General features: G+C 37.6%; 1 protein-coding gene across 1 annotated transcript in view; it reads right to left on the bottom strand.

Moving 5' to 3' along the window:
• The window catches only part of vclb (vinculin b), a 73,287-nt gene that overhangs the window by 14,294 nt on the left and 44,908 nt on the right, over positions 1-14,085 (bottom strand). Inside the window, exons 7-10 of the mRNA XM_055150158.1 lie at positions 8,643-8,733; positions 7,696-7,843; positions 3,673-3,826; positions 2,249-2,424 (exon numbers count right to left, since the gene is read on the bottom strand). Coding sequence (XP_055006133.1) covers positions 2,249-2,424; positions 3,673-3,826; positions 7,696-7,843; positions 8,643-8,733 — 569 coding nt within the window. The remainder of the gene's footprint in view (positions 1-2,248; positions 2,425-3,672; positions 3,827-7,695; positions 7,844-8,642; positions 8,734-14,085) is intronic.

Below are 14,085 nucleotides of genomic sequence, written 5' to 3'. Positions count from 1 at the left end.
GCGAAGTCAGTTCTTTAAAGTTAGATTGTGCAAAGTCTAAGTTGAGTTTCAGAGTTTTTTCATTGCCGTTGGTTGTTCCTTAACGTGACAAGATAATTATTATGTACTGCTTTTTTAATCAGGCTTTGTTTTGATTATTTGTTTCCTAGCGACACTCACAAAACCAGCTGCAAAGTCAAGTCAACAAGATGGATCTGATTAAAATAATGAGACCACCAAAGTCTAATTGAGCTGCAAGGGAATGTGGGAATAAAAAAATAAAAATACAATAAGCTTTTCTGAATGAAGTGCTAATTTTGCCTGACAAAACCACATAGAAAAACTAGAGTCTAATGAGGTGGCTTTTAAATAGATACTGTAAGTCTATTCTATTCTCTACTAGATCACGTTTGACAGTATAACTCAGTATTTGTCATTTATAGACACTGTTGGGCAAGTTACTTCAAAACTGTAATGTGTTATTTTTTTATTTGTTACTGTCATTTCAAAGTAATTTGTTACATTACAATATTACTGTGTTTAAAATGTAAGACATTACACGAATACTGCAGCACTTTAAGTTACTCTCAACAAAATAAATGTCGCTGATCGGCATCTTCACTCGATGATTGACGAACTTTTGCACCATATATGGACTGAACCAGGACTAAACCAAGGACTGAACCAAGGACTGAACCGAGGACTGAACCGAGGACTGAACCGAGGACTGAACCTGGACTAAACCAGGACTGAACCGAGGACTGAACCAAGACTAAACCAGGACTGAACCGAGGACTAAACCAGGACTAAACCAGGACTGAACCGAGGACTGAACCAAGAACTGAACCGAGGACTAAACCAGGACTAAACCAGGACTGAACCGAAGACAAACCAGGAGGGCTGAACCAAGACTGAACCTGGACTGAACCGAGAACTGAACCAAGAACTGAACCGAGGACTAAACAGACGACTAAACCGAGGACTAAACCGAGGACTAAACCGAGGACTAAACCGAGGACTGAACCAGGACTGAACCAGGACTGAACCAGGACTGAACCAAGGACTGAACCGAGGACTGAACCAAGGACTGAACCAAGGACTGAACCAGAGCTGAACCAGGACTAAATCAGAAGCAAACCAGGACTAAACCAGGACTAAACCAGGTCTAAACCAGGACTAAACCAGGTCTAAACCAGGTCTAAACCAGGACTAAACCAGGACTAAACCAGGGCTAAACCAGGCCTAAACCAGGACTAAACCAGGTCTAAAACAAATCTAAACCAGGTCTAAACCAGGACTGTAATGCCTTACATTACTGTGTTACAGCAAAAAGCAATGCATTACAGTAATTTGTTACTTTTATAACACGTTACTCCCGACACTGATTATAGAGCAGAGTATTGTGCCGTCTATAGTCTAAAAGTCTCCACTTTAGTTGAAAAAAACAACCTACAACAAATATTGAAACACAATATATTGCTACAGAGATATGCTGTAATAAACAATAATATAGAAACTACTTAAAGACGCTGACACAATAACATTAAAGCAAGATAATCCCAACAATAAATAACAGAATGAAGCAATAATTAGTGAGAGAAATTACTTTTCAACTGTCTAGAGCTCGAATCTTTTCGTATTACACCAAAAATACTCCAAATCTCCCAACTTGTACAAAGAAATTTTCATACATGATAAATTTTGAGCCCCAAAATATAAAGTTCGATACATTATTTTCATATATTGAGTGATAAGACTGTGATTTGATTCTATTATCATAAAACCATTTAAAAGTAATAACAGAGCACAAAAAGGACTGTTTAAGGATTAATTAAATATTAAGCAGCATTTAAACTCCACAAATTATGAGATTAAATAATTAAAATTCAATATATTTTTATATTTTCTTTCTATAATAAAGTGTTTAAAGTTTCAAAAGTTTATAGGCACTGCTCTGTCTGGGGCTTTATTAAACTTTATCTTAACACAATCTGACCATAAATAAAGAATTGACTTGACTGGAAGCGTTAGCCCACAGTTTTTCAGGTAGTGACACTTATTTTTTTGTTGAAAATCAAACTCCTAAACCGGATCATGGACTCGTATTGATCACAGGCTGCTGAAAATGTGTTGCTTAAACGCATTTTCTATCTTAAAACTTTTTTGGAGGCGTTTCTTAATGTGTCACCATCGTAACTCCTAAAAATTCCACCATAGAGATACATGTAGAACACCCCGAGCGCATCAGTATAACAGTGGCTCTTCTTACTGTTTGCGCAGGTCCGATAGTTTGGCGGTCATGGCGGCGATCTCTTGTATGGAGCGCAGGATGTCGTCGCGGTCTTTGGGGTCTTCACATCTCTGAGCGATTTTAGCGGCTTCGGTCAGCAGAGCATTTATCGTCTTTTCTCCCTCGGGGCTACCGTTAGGATCTGCCAGCCAACTCTGAAAATATGTTTAAAAGTCATCAGTTAATACGTATATGTAATTATCAAGTTTATTTGAGGTCTTTTCTTATCATAAATTGCATTTTTTTTTAAACGGAACCTGCTTTTCTATATATTTACTCACTTTTTTAATTTAGTTTTATTCCCCTTTTTTCCCTATGCTTACTTATTTACCTATTACTTCATCTGTATGGATTTATTATTATTATACTGCTGTTATAATGTCTTTCTTTATCATTTATTACTATTATTTATTTACTTATTTATTATTATTATTATCTTTTTTTTTCTTTTCTTTTCTCTGGAGACAATGGGAGAGTAATCAATAAAATTAATTAAAATATATATATATAGAATCAGCTACCCCTGTACTTCAGACTGGTATAAACACGTTCGTAAAACCAGAGGCGGCACTACCATTAGGCAAAAGTAGATGGTTGCCTAGGGCCCCCAAACCTGAAGGGGCCCCCAACCAATTGTCCTCAAAGCCACTAATGGCCGAAGCCTCAGAGCAATTTGATTTTCTCTCAATATGACATTAGAATATTTTATTTTTAAACAATAATCATAAGGAAAAAAATAATAATAATAAAAAAAAAATAATAATAATAATAATAATCATCATTTGCAATGGATGTAAACAAAAATGTAATTGTAGTAGCAAAAAATAAAACTACTTTCACTTCTGGTTTCTAATCCACCATAATTCAAATAAATAGAGAAGTGCATATCTCAAGAACAAAAGGGAAAAACAGACAATAAATATATTTTAAAAAAACAAAACAATAAGGTGCATTATAGTGAGGGCCCCAAACTCAAATTCGCCTAGGGCCCCCAAATTGCTAACTGCGTAAAACTATGTGAACGTTCTTTTATTAGTTTTTCATATAATCTTGAAAGGTGCAAAATGAAACTTCTCTGATGGGGGGGATGAATTCTTTGTTTGGAATGTTCCACAGTATGGCATTAAACTTCAATTTTTCTACTTGCAAAACATGCTCCATCACCTCTTCTCAGCTCTGCCCTGTAACTTTGTCTGCTTGTCTCCATAGCGATAGGCAAGTTTAATGCCATACTGAGTAATATTCCAGACAAAAGCAATAACATCTACATACAGGTGGTAAAATCTCCACCAGAAAGTTACACACTGCACCTTTAATTGTCTTGGGCATACTTAAAATGTAAGAAAAGCTGCAATGTTTTCTTCGCATAGTTCATTTTTACTCTAAACTTTTCAGCGTCCCACCTGTGCAGAGTCGATGAGTTTCGCGATGGCCTGTTTGGCGTTGGTCATGGCCTCCAGTTTGCGAGCGGCGTTCTCCACTTTCCCCGTGAGGTCGTCCAGTCCGTGAGACACCTGCTGAGCCTTCTGCATCGCCATGGGAGACGCCCCCTGACCTCTGCAAATACATGTGCACACCATAAGACCCACAGCTGTGCTATGGACACCGCTTTCAAGTCTACAGTTTTATTTGTTTGTTTTCTTTTAACTGTGGTGATACAGGTGGTCTTTGCTTTGAAGTAAAAATTGCACTTTGATTATCTAGAAGACATTTTTAAGAACTAGATTTTCAAATATGTTTATGATTTATAATTGTCCCCACCCCATCATGACCTTTAAAGTGTCTGCATCCAATTTTGTCCAAACACAATTATTTTTTTTAGATTATTAGGTTTGTTTATGTGTGGTAAAAGCAGCTCTTAACGTCAAAATGAAATCACTGTGTGCATCTGCATGGAATTAGAAAGTGTTTTTGGTTGGGGATCGGTCACTTTCTTGTTTCTATGAACTTGTTTCTATAGATATGACGTTGCTCTGCTTCAAAATGTTCCACAGTATGACATTAAACAGCTCTACCTTACTTTTATTCATTTACAGGCAGTTTTATAGCTCAACAATACCTAGAAAAGCAGGAATTCTGACTTGGTCTGGTTTGGCCTCTGTGATGATATAAAGTTTTAATACCATACTGTGAAACATTTCAGACAAAACAATAACATCTCCATGGAGAAAAGCATGTGACAAACCTGAAAATTTACCAGAAAATTTACACAATGGACTTTTAACTTCTGAGAACCAGGATGTTTACTGTTAACATGGTAGTCGTTGTTAAATTTATTGTGCCTGCAAAACATCATCAGCCGATTTCACTTCTTCGTGGAAACTGTCTGACCTCACAGCATTAGGATTTGTTCGCTCAACAGTAAGCGGGTATTTTTTTTTTTTAACCAGTCGCTGCTATTTGGTCATGACGTATGTAATGCGCCAAATCCCGTAGGAAGAAGGACAATAATGTCTTTCCCCTTGATACATTTCACTAAACGTTCTCTTTGTTCCAGCTTTAAATCCTCGATGTCGGGAATCATTGCCAACACAGAATATATGGCTCTTTGCAGACTGGCTGGTGCCTGGATTCGCACTTCCAGGGTTTTAGTGAACCATCTACCGTATTCCGATTCCTGACCTAGTCGCTGGAGAGAAATGAAATTGAGCGGAGACACGAGGTGGCGCCAACCTGGCTAACAAAACTCCACCCTGATCTCTGAAAGTTGTAAAAAACACTTTCTAAACTCACTGCATTGAATAACTAGGATGCTAGAAGTGCATTTCAAAAGTGAGTTATAACTTTGGACCACTGTAAACTATTTCAAAGTAAGTAGTTCTGTTTTTCTCATTTTTAAAGACAGTAAAAATCAGGTACAGCGAATTTAAACAAGGCTTGGTCAGGATTATTAGATTAGAAAATATTGCTTATTGTAGATATTTTAAGTTAATGAGGTAAATCCATCATACTCAACCACACAGACATGGGTAAAACATGCAAACCAATACACACAAAGACCACACACCGCTCGGGAATCAACCCAAGGGCCTTCTTGTTGTGAGGTGAGAATGTTACACAGCTACCCTGCTTTGACTTCTCAATTTTCTAGGTCTTTTTTTTTTCACCTTTTTCACACAATTCCTCACAAGAGTAACTTCCAACTCTTTTTTTGTTTAGCCTAGAGGGTGAAAGTTGATTGAGGATTAATACTTGACAGCTGTTTCTACTTCACTGTGGCTGTAGCTCCCATTGACACCGGCTCCTGCTTTTACACAGACCACACACACACTGTTTTCATGGGAAATCAAAACATTATTAAGGGGAATGTGTAAAGAAAAGCGTACGTAACTTTATATCTGTAACGCTGTTGTTTAAGTGATCAAAACCTGGACTAATCAAAGTCTTAAACCAGGTCTACAAAGGACTGAACAACAACCAAATGAGGATTAAACCAGGACTGAACCAGGACTGAACCAGGACTGAACCAGGACTGAACCAGGGCTGAACCAGGGCTGAACCAGGGCTGAATCAAAACTACACCAGGACTAATCAAAGTCTTAAACCAGGTCTACAAAGGACTGAAGAACAGCCAAATGAAGACTAAACCAGGAGAGAACCAGGACTGACCCAGGATTTAATCAAGATTTAACCAGGATTTAACAAAGATTTAACCAGGACTACACTGAGACTAAACAAGAACTAAACCAGGACTAATCAAAGTCTTTAACCAGGTCTACAAAGAACAGAAGAACTGACAAATAAAGACCAAACCAGGCGTGACCCAAGATTTAACCAGGACTACACCAGGACTACACCAGGACTACACCAGGACTACACCAGGACTACACCAGGACTACACCAGGACTACACCAGAACGAAACCAGGATTAATCAAAGTGTTAAACCTGGTCTACAGTGGACTAAATAAAGAACAAAATGAGGACTAAACCAGGACTAATTAAAGTCTTACACCAGGTTTACAAAAGGACTGAATGAAGACTAAACCAGGACTAAACCAGGTTTCAAATCCTGACCTGTCTTTCTGTGACATGGCAAATATTATTTATAGTGAATTATTACTGTGATTAATAATGTATTTTTACTGTTGTTATTTAAACATTTTGAACATTGCACTGCAGAAATTTCCAATGCTGTAAGTATTATAAATTGATCTGTGCGCACAATATTATTATTACAGTTTATTAGCACTTGAATTTATTAATGTTAATTACAAGTACATGGGTTTTACTGGAGCTTTGGTTCTTTATACAGGCCAGGGTTACTTGATCCAAGCGAGCTAATGAAACAGTTCTAGAGTCAAGTGCAATGACTGAACTGAACTGAAGATACCCTGTAGCACAAACACACCTCACACAAACTCTCAAACTCTCAAACCCACAACCACATCCTTCTCAACCCAAATGAACATTTTTATTGGTCCCTCTGTCTGATTCAAACCGCAAAACTCAGATGTGGTTTATAGGTGAACTGTGGGTTGGGGTAAAGGGCCCGTATCAATTACCTGCTCTCGGTTATAATGTTTTTTGCTCATCAAAAACATTAACTGGAGTTGTGTTTTGTTTCATTCACACGTTTAACATACAAACCCTGCATTTTTAGGCTAACTTCTTCTCTCAAACAGAAAACACTCCATACACCTTCACTAGAATCATTTGTATAATTTTAGCCCTGGAATTGCCAAACTCTACTCAATTAAAGGTAAAAAGTAGCTGATAACTTCAAAACTACTAGATGACATCACAAGTTGGAAGGGAGCGTTCTGAGCTTTGGAAATGTAGACAGACTCAGACATGTTTTTGATGAGGTAAGATTATTGTAATTTTTTTTTTTAAACTCACAAGAATCCATCCATTTTGTATAATATAGGACCTTTAAAGCATTGTTTCCCAAAGACTGGATCACGACCCTCGGGTGGGTAGTAAAGAGATTTTTTCTTGAGTCGCCTTATCATGATCTGCATGTAGGTTGAAAAGTTAAGACATGTTTTGTATAATTTCTAATCATTTTGTAATTATTTTATTGACTATTTTGTTCCAGTATTGCTGGTTCAAGTGAAAGCTGAAAAAAAAAAGAAATGGGCTACATTTAATGTCCAAATAGGCAACTTATGGGTCCTTTTATTGCTGCTTCAATGACTATTTTTCATTGTTTAAAACTTAAGTAATACTAATTGTTCAGAGAGACACGATCACTCAGTCAAAAATAAAAATATCCTCATTATTGTTCAATAATGGTCAAATCCACCTTTTTTTTTAATTTGTGATTTACGAATAATGTCAATTGACTTGGATCGTGAAGGTTTGTGACTTTTAAAATATGGGTCCCCAGAAAAAAAAATTGTGAAACACTGGTTTAAAGGATCTGTAATGACCATAAGAATATTCTGCAATGCTGAAACTCTACACATTTTCATAGGACCGTTACCTGGCTCTCATCTCAGACACTTGGTCAGTCAGCTGCCCCAGGGCTTTGGCTGCTCCCAGGATGTCCCTCCTCTCTTTCCCTGCACAGAGCTCTCCCACTTTCCCAGCTTCATCCAGGATCTGACGTACCGCCTGCTCCCCTGCGTCTCCTGGAACAAAACAACAAACAAGTCAGTGAAATTGAAATTTTAGCTCCATTCATTTTAGCAGTGATAAATATGGCCCAGGCCTTGGACGTGGGTTACTGGGACACTGCTGTTCATGCTGGGGGTGACCGAGAGGACGAAGCTGCACGATGTATTCTTGCATTTGCCCATGCGCTCATTGTTGCCCGTGCGCTCCTCGTAGCAAATGCAATAGACCCTACACCCTGTCACAGCTCGGGCCTAAAATATACCGTATCTTTTGGACTATAAGTTGCACTTTTTTCATGGTTTGGGTGGTCCTGCGACTGAGTTTGATGACAGCTATGCAGCAGAGGAAGCAGCGCTCCGTTTACCTCCAGAGATAACGGAATTGCCATGGATCTAAAATAATATATTATAGTTCTAGTTGCTCAGAAGTGACACCGAGGATGAAGAATTCAACGGATTTAGTGATTTGGAGTGAGATGGAAAGTTTGTTAAACTTGTTCTGTTCTATTGTTTATGTTATAGTTTAATCTGAAGAACTGTTCATATGTGAAGTTAACAGTCTGTTCTCTGTTCTATTGTTTTTACCATAACTTGACTTTCAAGATGAAATCTCGGTTCCTGGTCTCTCATTTTATAAAATAAGTTTCCCCCAAAAAGTGCGACTTATGTTTTTTTCCTCTTCATTACACATTTTTTGGCTGGGGCGACTTATACTCCGGAGTGACTTGTAGTCCAAAAAATACGGTAATCATGTTCCAGAGGAGCCATGCATTAAAAAGATTAAAAAGTGTTTTGCTTTCAGTTTCTCTGTTACCTGGTGGTGCGTTGGGGTCCCTCAGCCAGTTTTTGGCCTGACCCATTTTGGACTCAATCAGCCCCAGCGCCCTCTTCATCGCCTCTGTGTCCTTCAGGGAGAAAAACAGAATGAATAAAAAATAAAGAACAGAAAATCAATGAGGCTAAAGGAAACAAAGGAGCCCTGATCAATGCTTATGGACTGGTGCATTCATCATGTTGTTTACTACAGTGTTGTTATGGGAAAGGTCCTGCTGCTGTACTCCTCTAAAATATATGAACATGTTTTTAAGATACTGAAAAATATGTTGTTTTGCCTTCATTTTTTCACCTGCTCTGTCCTTTTGTGATTAGCTATTGAGAGCATGAACAAAAAAAAATTGTCCAGACCTGGTTTAAACCTGATTTAGGCCGGGTTCGGAAGTTGCTGAGACCTGGTTCAGATCTGATTTAGCCATGGTTCAGACCTGGTTCAGACCAGGTTCAGACCTGATTTAGCCTTACTTGAGCCTGGGTTCAGACCGGGTTCAGACCTAGTTCAGATCTAGTTCAGACTTGATTTAGACCTGGTTTAGCCTTGATTTCTACCTAGTTCAGACCTGGTTCAGACCTAGTTAAGACCTAGTTGAGACCTAGTTGAGACCTAGTTTGGACCTGATTTAGCCTTGATTTAGAACTAGTTAAGACCTAGTTCAGACTTGATTTAGACCTGGTTTAGACCTGGTTTAGCCTTGATTTAGGCCTGGTTCAGACCTGGATCAGACCAGTGTAATATTAGTTAGTTATCCAATATGACATTTTAATCATACTATGCAAAACTACTGAGTTACTTTATGAATTATAATGAAAATGTAATAAAACCTGCTTCCTGTGAGGACCTTAACCATAACAAGGTGTCATAGAACAAGAATGAACATGTAATTTCAAACAACCCATGTCCAAAAAAATGACAAAATTCTTCAAAAGCGTAAAAACTCTGCAAACTCCACATGCATTTATGTTCATTATTAGATTCAACAACAATTAGCTTTCAAACCATTATTTAAAAAAAAACACATTTCCTTTGTATCTCAGTTTGAAATACATGAAATACAACAACGTAGTAGCTCAAAACCAAGCCAAGCAGATGACCAAAGAATCAGTGTAATTTAAAAATGCACTATGTAACTTTTCTCGTGGGGGTTTTGCCACCTGCTCGTCTCCATGGAGATGTTATTGCTAATGTCTGGAATGTTCCCCAGTACAGCATTATTTTTGTTCACATTGTTTATATTTTTATTGCTCAAAATTACCTTGAAAACCATGAATTCTCACTTGTAATTTGGCCTGGTTGACAACTTTAAAGGTGCACTACGTAACTTTTTGGTTGGGGGTCTGTCACCTGCTTGTTTCTATGGACAAGTCATTGCTCTGCTTGGAATATTCCACAGTATGACATTAAACAGTTACAAACCTTACATTTATTCAATTACAAGTCGTTTTATAGCTCAAAAATACCAAGAAAAACACATTCTGACTGTGAGCAGGGTCGCCTCTCCACAGATCTGACCTGTAACTTGGTCTGGTTTGGTCTCCGTGAAAATAGAAAGGTTTAATGCCATACTGAGGAACATTTCAGGCAAAGCAGTGACATCTCCATGGGGACAAACAGATGGTGCTTTCATTCAGAGACCCATGAGAACATTCTCTATTAGTCTTGGTCTAAAATCAGTCCACTTTTGTTTGGGGTTTTCTTCGCTTCTGCTTCAGGACTGGGCCATTGCTGTTCAGTATTAATGTCTAAATGATGACCTGTAATCCAATACGGTGACAACGAACCAGCCAAGAGCGTTTAAGAGGAAAGGGGGAAACTAAATGTGCTTTGTGAATGGAGTTTGTAGAAATAGGTCATGTTATGGTCCAGGTTTCTGTCAAATGAACTTTAGCCCGCTACAGACACATTATAAAATTAATTTGTGTAAACCATTTGGGAACCATATGTGACTTTTGTGATTAGTTATTGAGAGCTGAAACAAAAAGAAGTCCATACCTGGTTTAGGACCGGGTTTAGGACCGGGTTTAGGACCTGGTTTTAAGACCTGGTTAAAGACCTGGTTGAGGACCTGGTTGAGGACCTGGTTGAGGACCTGGTTGAGGACCTGGCTGAGGACCGGGTTTCGGACATGGTTTCGGACATGGTTTCGGACATGGTTTCGGACCGGGTTTCGGACATGGTTTCGGACATGGTTTCGGACATGGTTTCGGACATGGTTTCGGACATGGTTTCGGACATGGTTTCGGACATGGTTTCGGACATGGTTTCGGACATGGTTTCGGACATGGTTTCGGACTGGCTTTTTGGTTTAGGACATGGTTTAAGACTGGGTTTAAGACTGGGTTTAAGACTGGGTTTAAGACTGGGTTTAAGACCGGGTTTAGGACACGGTTTAGGACACGGTTTAGGACACGGTTTAGGACACAGTTTAGGACACAGGTTTAGGACCAGGGTTAGGACCAGGGTTAGGACCAGGGTTAGGACCAGGGTTTAGGACAGGGAAAATAAATTAAAAAAATAAACTTAAACCCTAAACTCAACTTTAAATCATGTTGTACCATTTACAACATGGAAATGTGATTTTTTGTTTCTAAAAGGAACCAGGTCCCCATAATTGGGGTTTGTGTACAGATGTACACATGAATACAATAAATCTTGGTTAGGATTAGTCTGCTGCTCTGTGCAAAAGGGGCTTGAAGAATAAATGGTTACCAATACATTTTGTAATCATTTGTGTTGAAAAATGCTTATTTTTAGTTCCAAATTGTCTAACAGTTGCAATCTGCATTGGACACCTGCTGCAAGTTAAAGCCAAAGTATTGAAATCTAAACTAAAAAACTGGATCATTGTTGCGTTTATAGCCAAAATCACTTATTTAACACATTTTTCACGATTAGTATTACATATGGGACAGTCCATGGGTTTCAGATTGTTAAAAAATTGGGACCGTTGCCATGGCATTTGAAAATTTAAATCAGTTTAAATCTTTCAGAATAGGAAAAAGTGATGTGACCGAAACCCATAGATACATAGACAACGTTATAACTCAATTTTAGATAAAAACGCTCCTGCATCGCCATAGTTACTAAAATAAATGTACCCAAAATACTAAATTAATACCATTTAAACATGGATTTAGTAAAGTAAAATCTCTAAACAGTTCACCCCATTAGCTTGTTTACAGTACAGCAGATCGGAGCTAAATAGAGCTACTCCCTGAACTTCTGTGGCATTTCCTGTGCATCTCCATAGAAACCTGATCGTCCCACTTACAGACTGCTGAGTGGGACGTAATGCTCCTGAATCAATAAAAGAGTCAAGTTATCAATACACCGACCTCTTTAGGACACTGCAGGATTCACAGCAAACAAGGACACAAGGGTGATATGAAGCAATAGTCTAAAGAGTACTTTCGAATAAGTATACAGCTGCTCCTAGTGTAGTTAACAAATACTACTACTGATACTTAATACTAGGAGACATAAATGGACCACGTAATTTAGCTGATGTTACTTGTGTGACTGTGAAATTGTTTATAAAATGTCCAATAAAAAAGATGGATTAGATAACAATAACTAATGCTACAATAAAAATACCGCTATCAGGCCCGTCAATCAAAATTTGGGGGCCCAGGGCAAGAAGTCACACATGGGCCCCCCTAGAATATAAAATAACAACAAACTCCCCTGATCAACAGTATCAACAATACTTCTGTTATTACTGGAGCTGTACCAAAGAATACACAGGATTTGAGTAACAATTGCTGTAAAAAATACTCAGATATGTAAACAAAAAAGATTACAACTGATTTTGTTTTACTAATTAGGAAACACCACAAAAATGCAATGCTGATGTGAAAAGTTGCTACTGATACTACACTATAGACCTTTTTCACAATGGCCGGAAGTGCCACAATGTAGGATAGACATCACTTCAGGCTAATATCTGTGGAAATATCTTGCGTTTTCTCCACCAGCTTCTTAAATCTGCCAAAATCTTAAATCACCAAATCTTCATCCAACAAGGTCGACAAAGGACATATTCTGTCCATGAAGAATTTATCCACAACTATCAAGGTAAGAAAGACGAAAACGTAAAGGCGAACAACGACAAGCATTAGTGAACTACTCCTGAGCAAAACTAACAGTATGGTCATGAATAAAAAATAAGTAACTTGTGAATTCAGACTGATTCTACAATTTAAATTAAAAATAGATTTCATGATGTAGATATTAGCGCAGACAGAGAGATTTGTGCAGTTTGAAAGCTACAGATGTTCACAGATTACATGTCTGGCGTTCAAACCGCACAAATCTCTGAAATCGATTTTTAATTTTAATTGTAGAATCAGTCTGAGTTCACAAGTTACTTATGTTTTATTCATGACCATAATGTTAGTTTTGCTCAGGAGGAGTTTGTCGAACTTGTTGGATGAAGATTTGGTGATGGGGCAGATTTATGAAGCTGGTGGAAGACATTTCCACAGATATTTTGCCATAGAAAAGCATTAACGTAAGTGACGTTTACTGTACATTGCAGCATTTCCAGCCGTTGTGAAAAAGGTCTACTGCTACTGCTACTGTCAGAAATTCTACTATTACTACATCATACACTACTAGTTTACTACTATTCTAACTTTTAAATACTACATATAATTAATTCAGGGATTGTGAACTTAAGTTACAGCGAATATTTTTAAATTTTTTTTACTTTTTACATTTCAGAAGTATGCTTCAAAGTTACTCAACATAATTGTAGATACACTACCAGTCAAATGTTTGGACGCACCATTTCATTTAGTGTTAAAAGTTCTACATTTTACTTTCTTTTTCACTACTTTTTCACTTTCTACATTTTTTTTATACACAAAGCCATCAAATATTTGAAGTATGAAGATTACATGGAATAATGTAGTAAAGATAAAAAGTTAATAAGTTATTATTTTTCAAAAACCTCTGCCTGCTCTGTCAAAAAATATTTAATTGAGTTACTAGTTCTTTATTACAAAATGTCATATCTTACTTCACATATTTGGTGTCTTCTGTATGTATCTAAAAAGTAGAAAGTAGTAAAAATATGTAGAAAAATAAAATACTGAATGTGATGGTGTGTCTAAACTTATATCTACACACTGGGATGAAGTCATGTTGTAGGTGTTATGATTCAATATTATGAGAAAACAGCATGATAAAAGCAATCAAACCTGCAAAAAAACACTTCTCAACAAAACCCCATTCACTTTCAGATGTATAAAATGTTAAAAAGTTAAAATGCATTAAATCTGAAAACTGCAGCAGCACACACAGTGGACTCATGCCAGGAGCCTTACCTTCTACACAAAGGGGGAAGTGAAGGAGGGATAGACAGTGACCAGGAAAGAAGGATAAATACACAAAAACACAAAAGTGATTCACAAGAGTCAACAAG

Source organism: Boleophthalmus pectinirostris, unplaced genomic scaffold, assembly GCF_026225935.1.
Source record: "Boleophthalmus pectinirostris isolate CB_2022bp ecotype Guang Dong unplaced genomic scaffold, ASM2622593v1 HiC_scaffold_14, whole genome shotgun sequence".
NCBI classification, from domain to species: domain Eukaryota; kingdom Metazoa; phylum Chordata; class Actinopteri; order Gobiiformes; family Gobiidae; genus Boleophthalmus; species Boleophthalmus pectinirostris.
The sequence above is the reverse complement of the archived record's forward strand: the minus strand, read 5'-3'. Positions and strand labels throughout refer to the sequence as shown.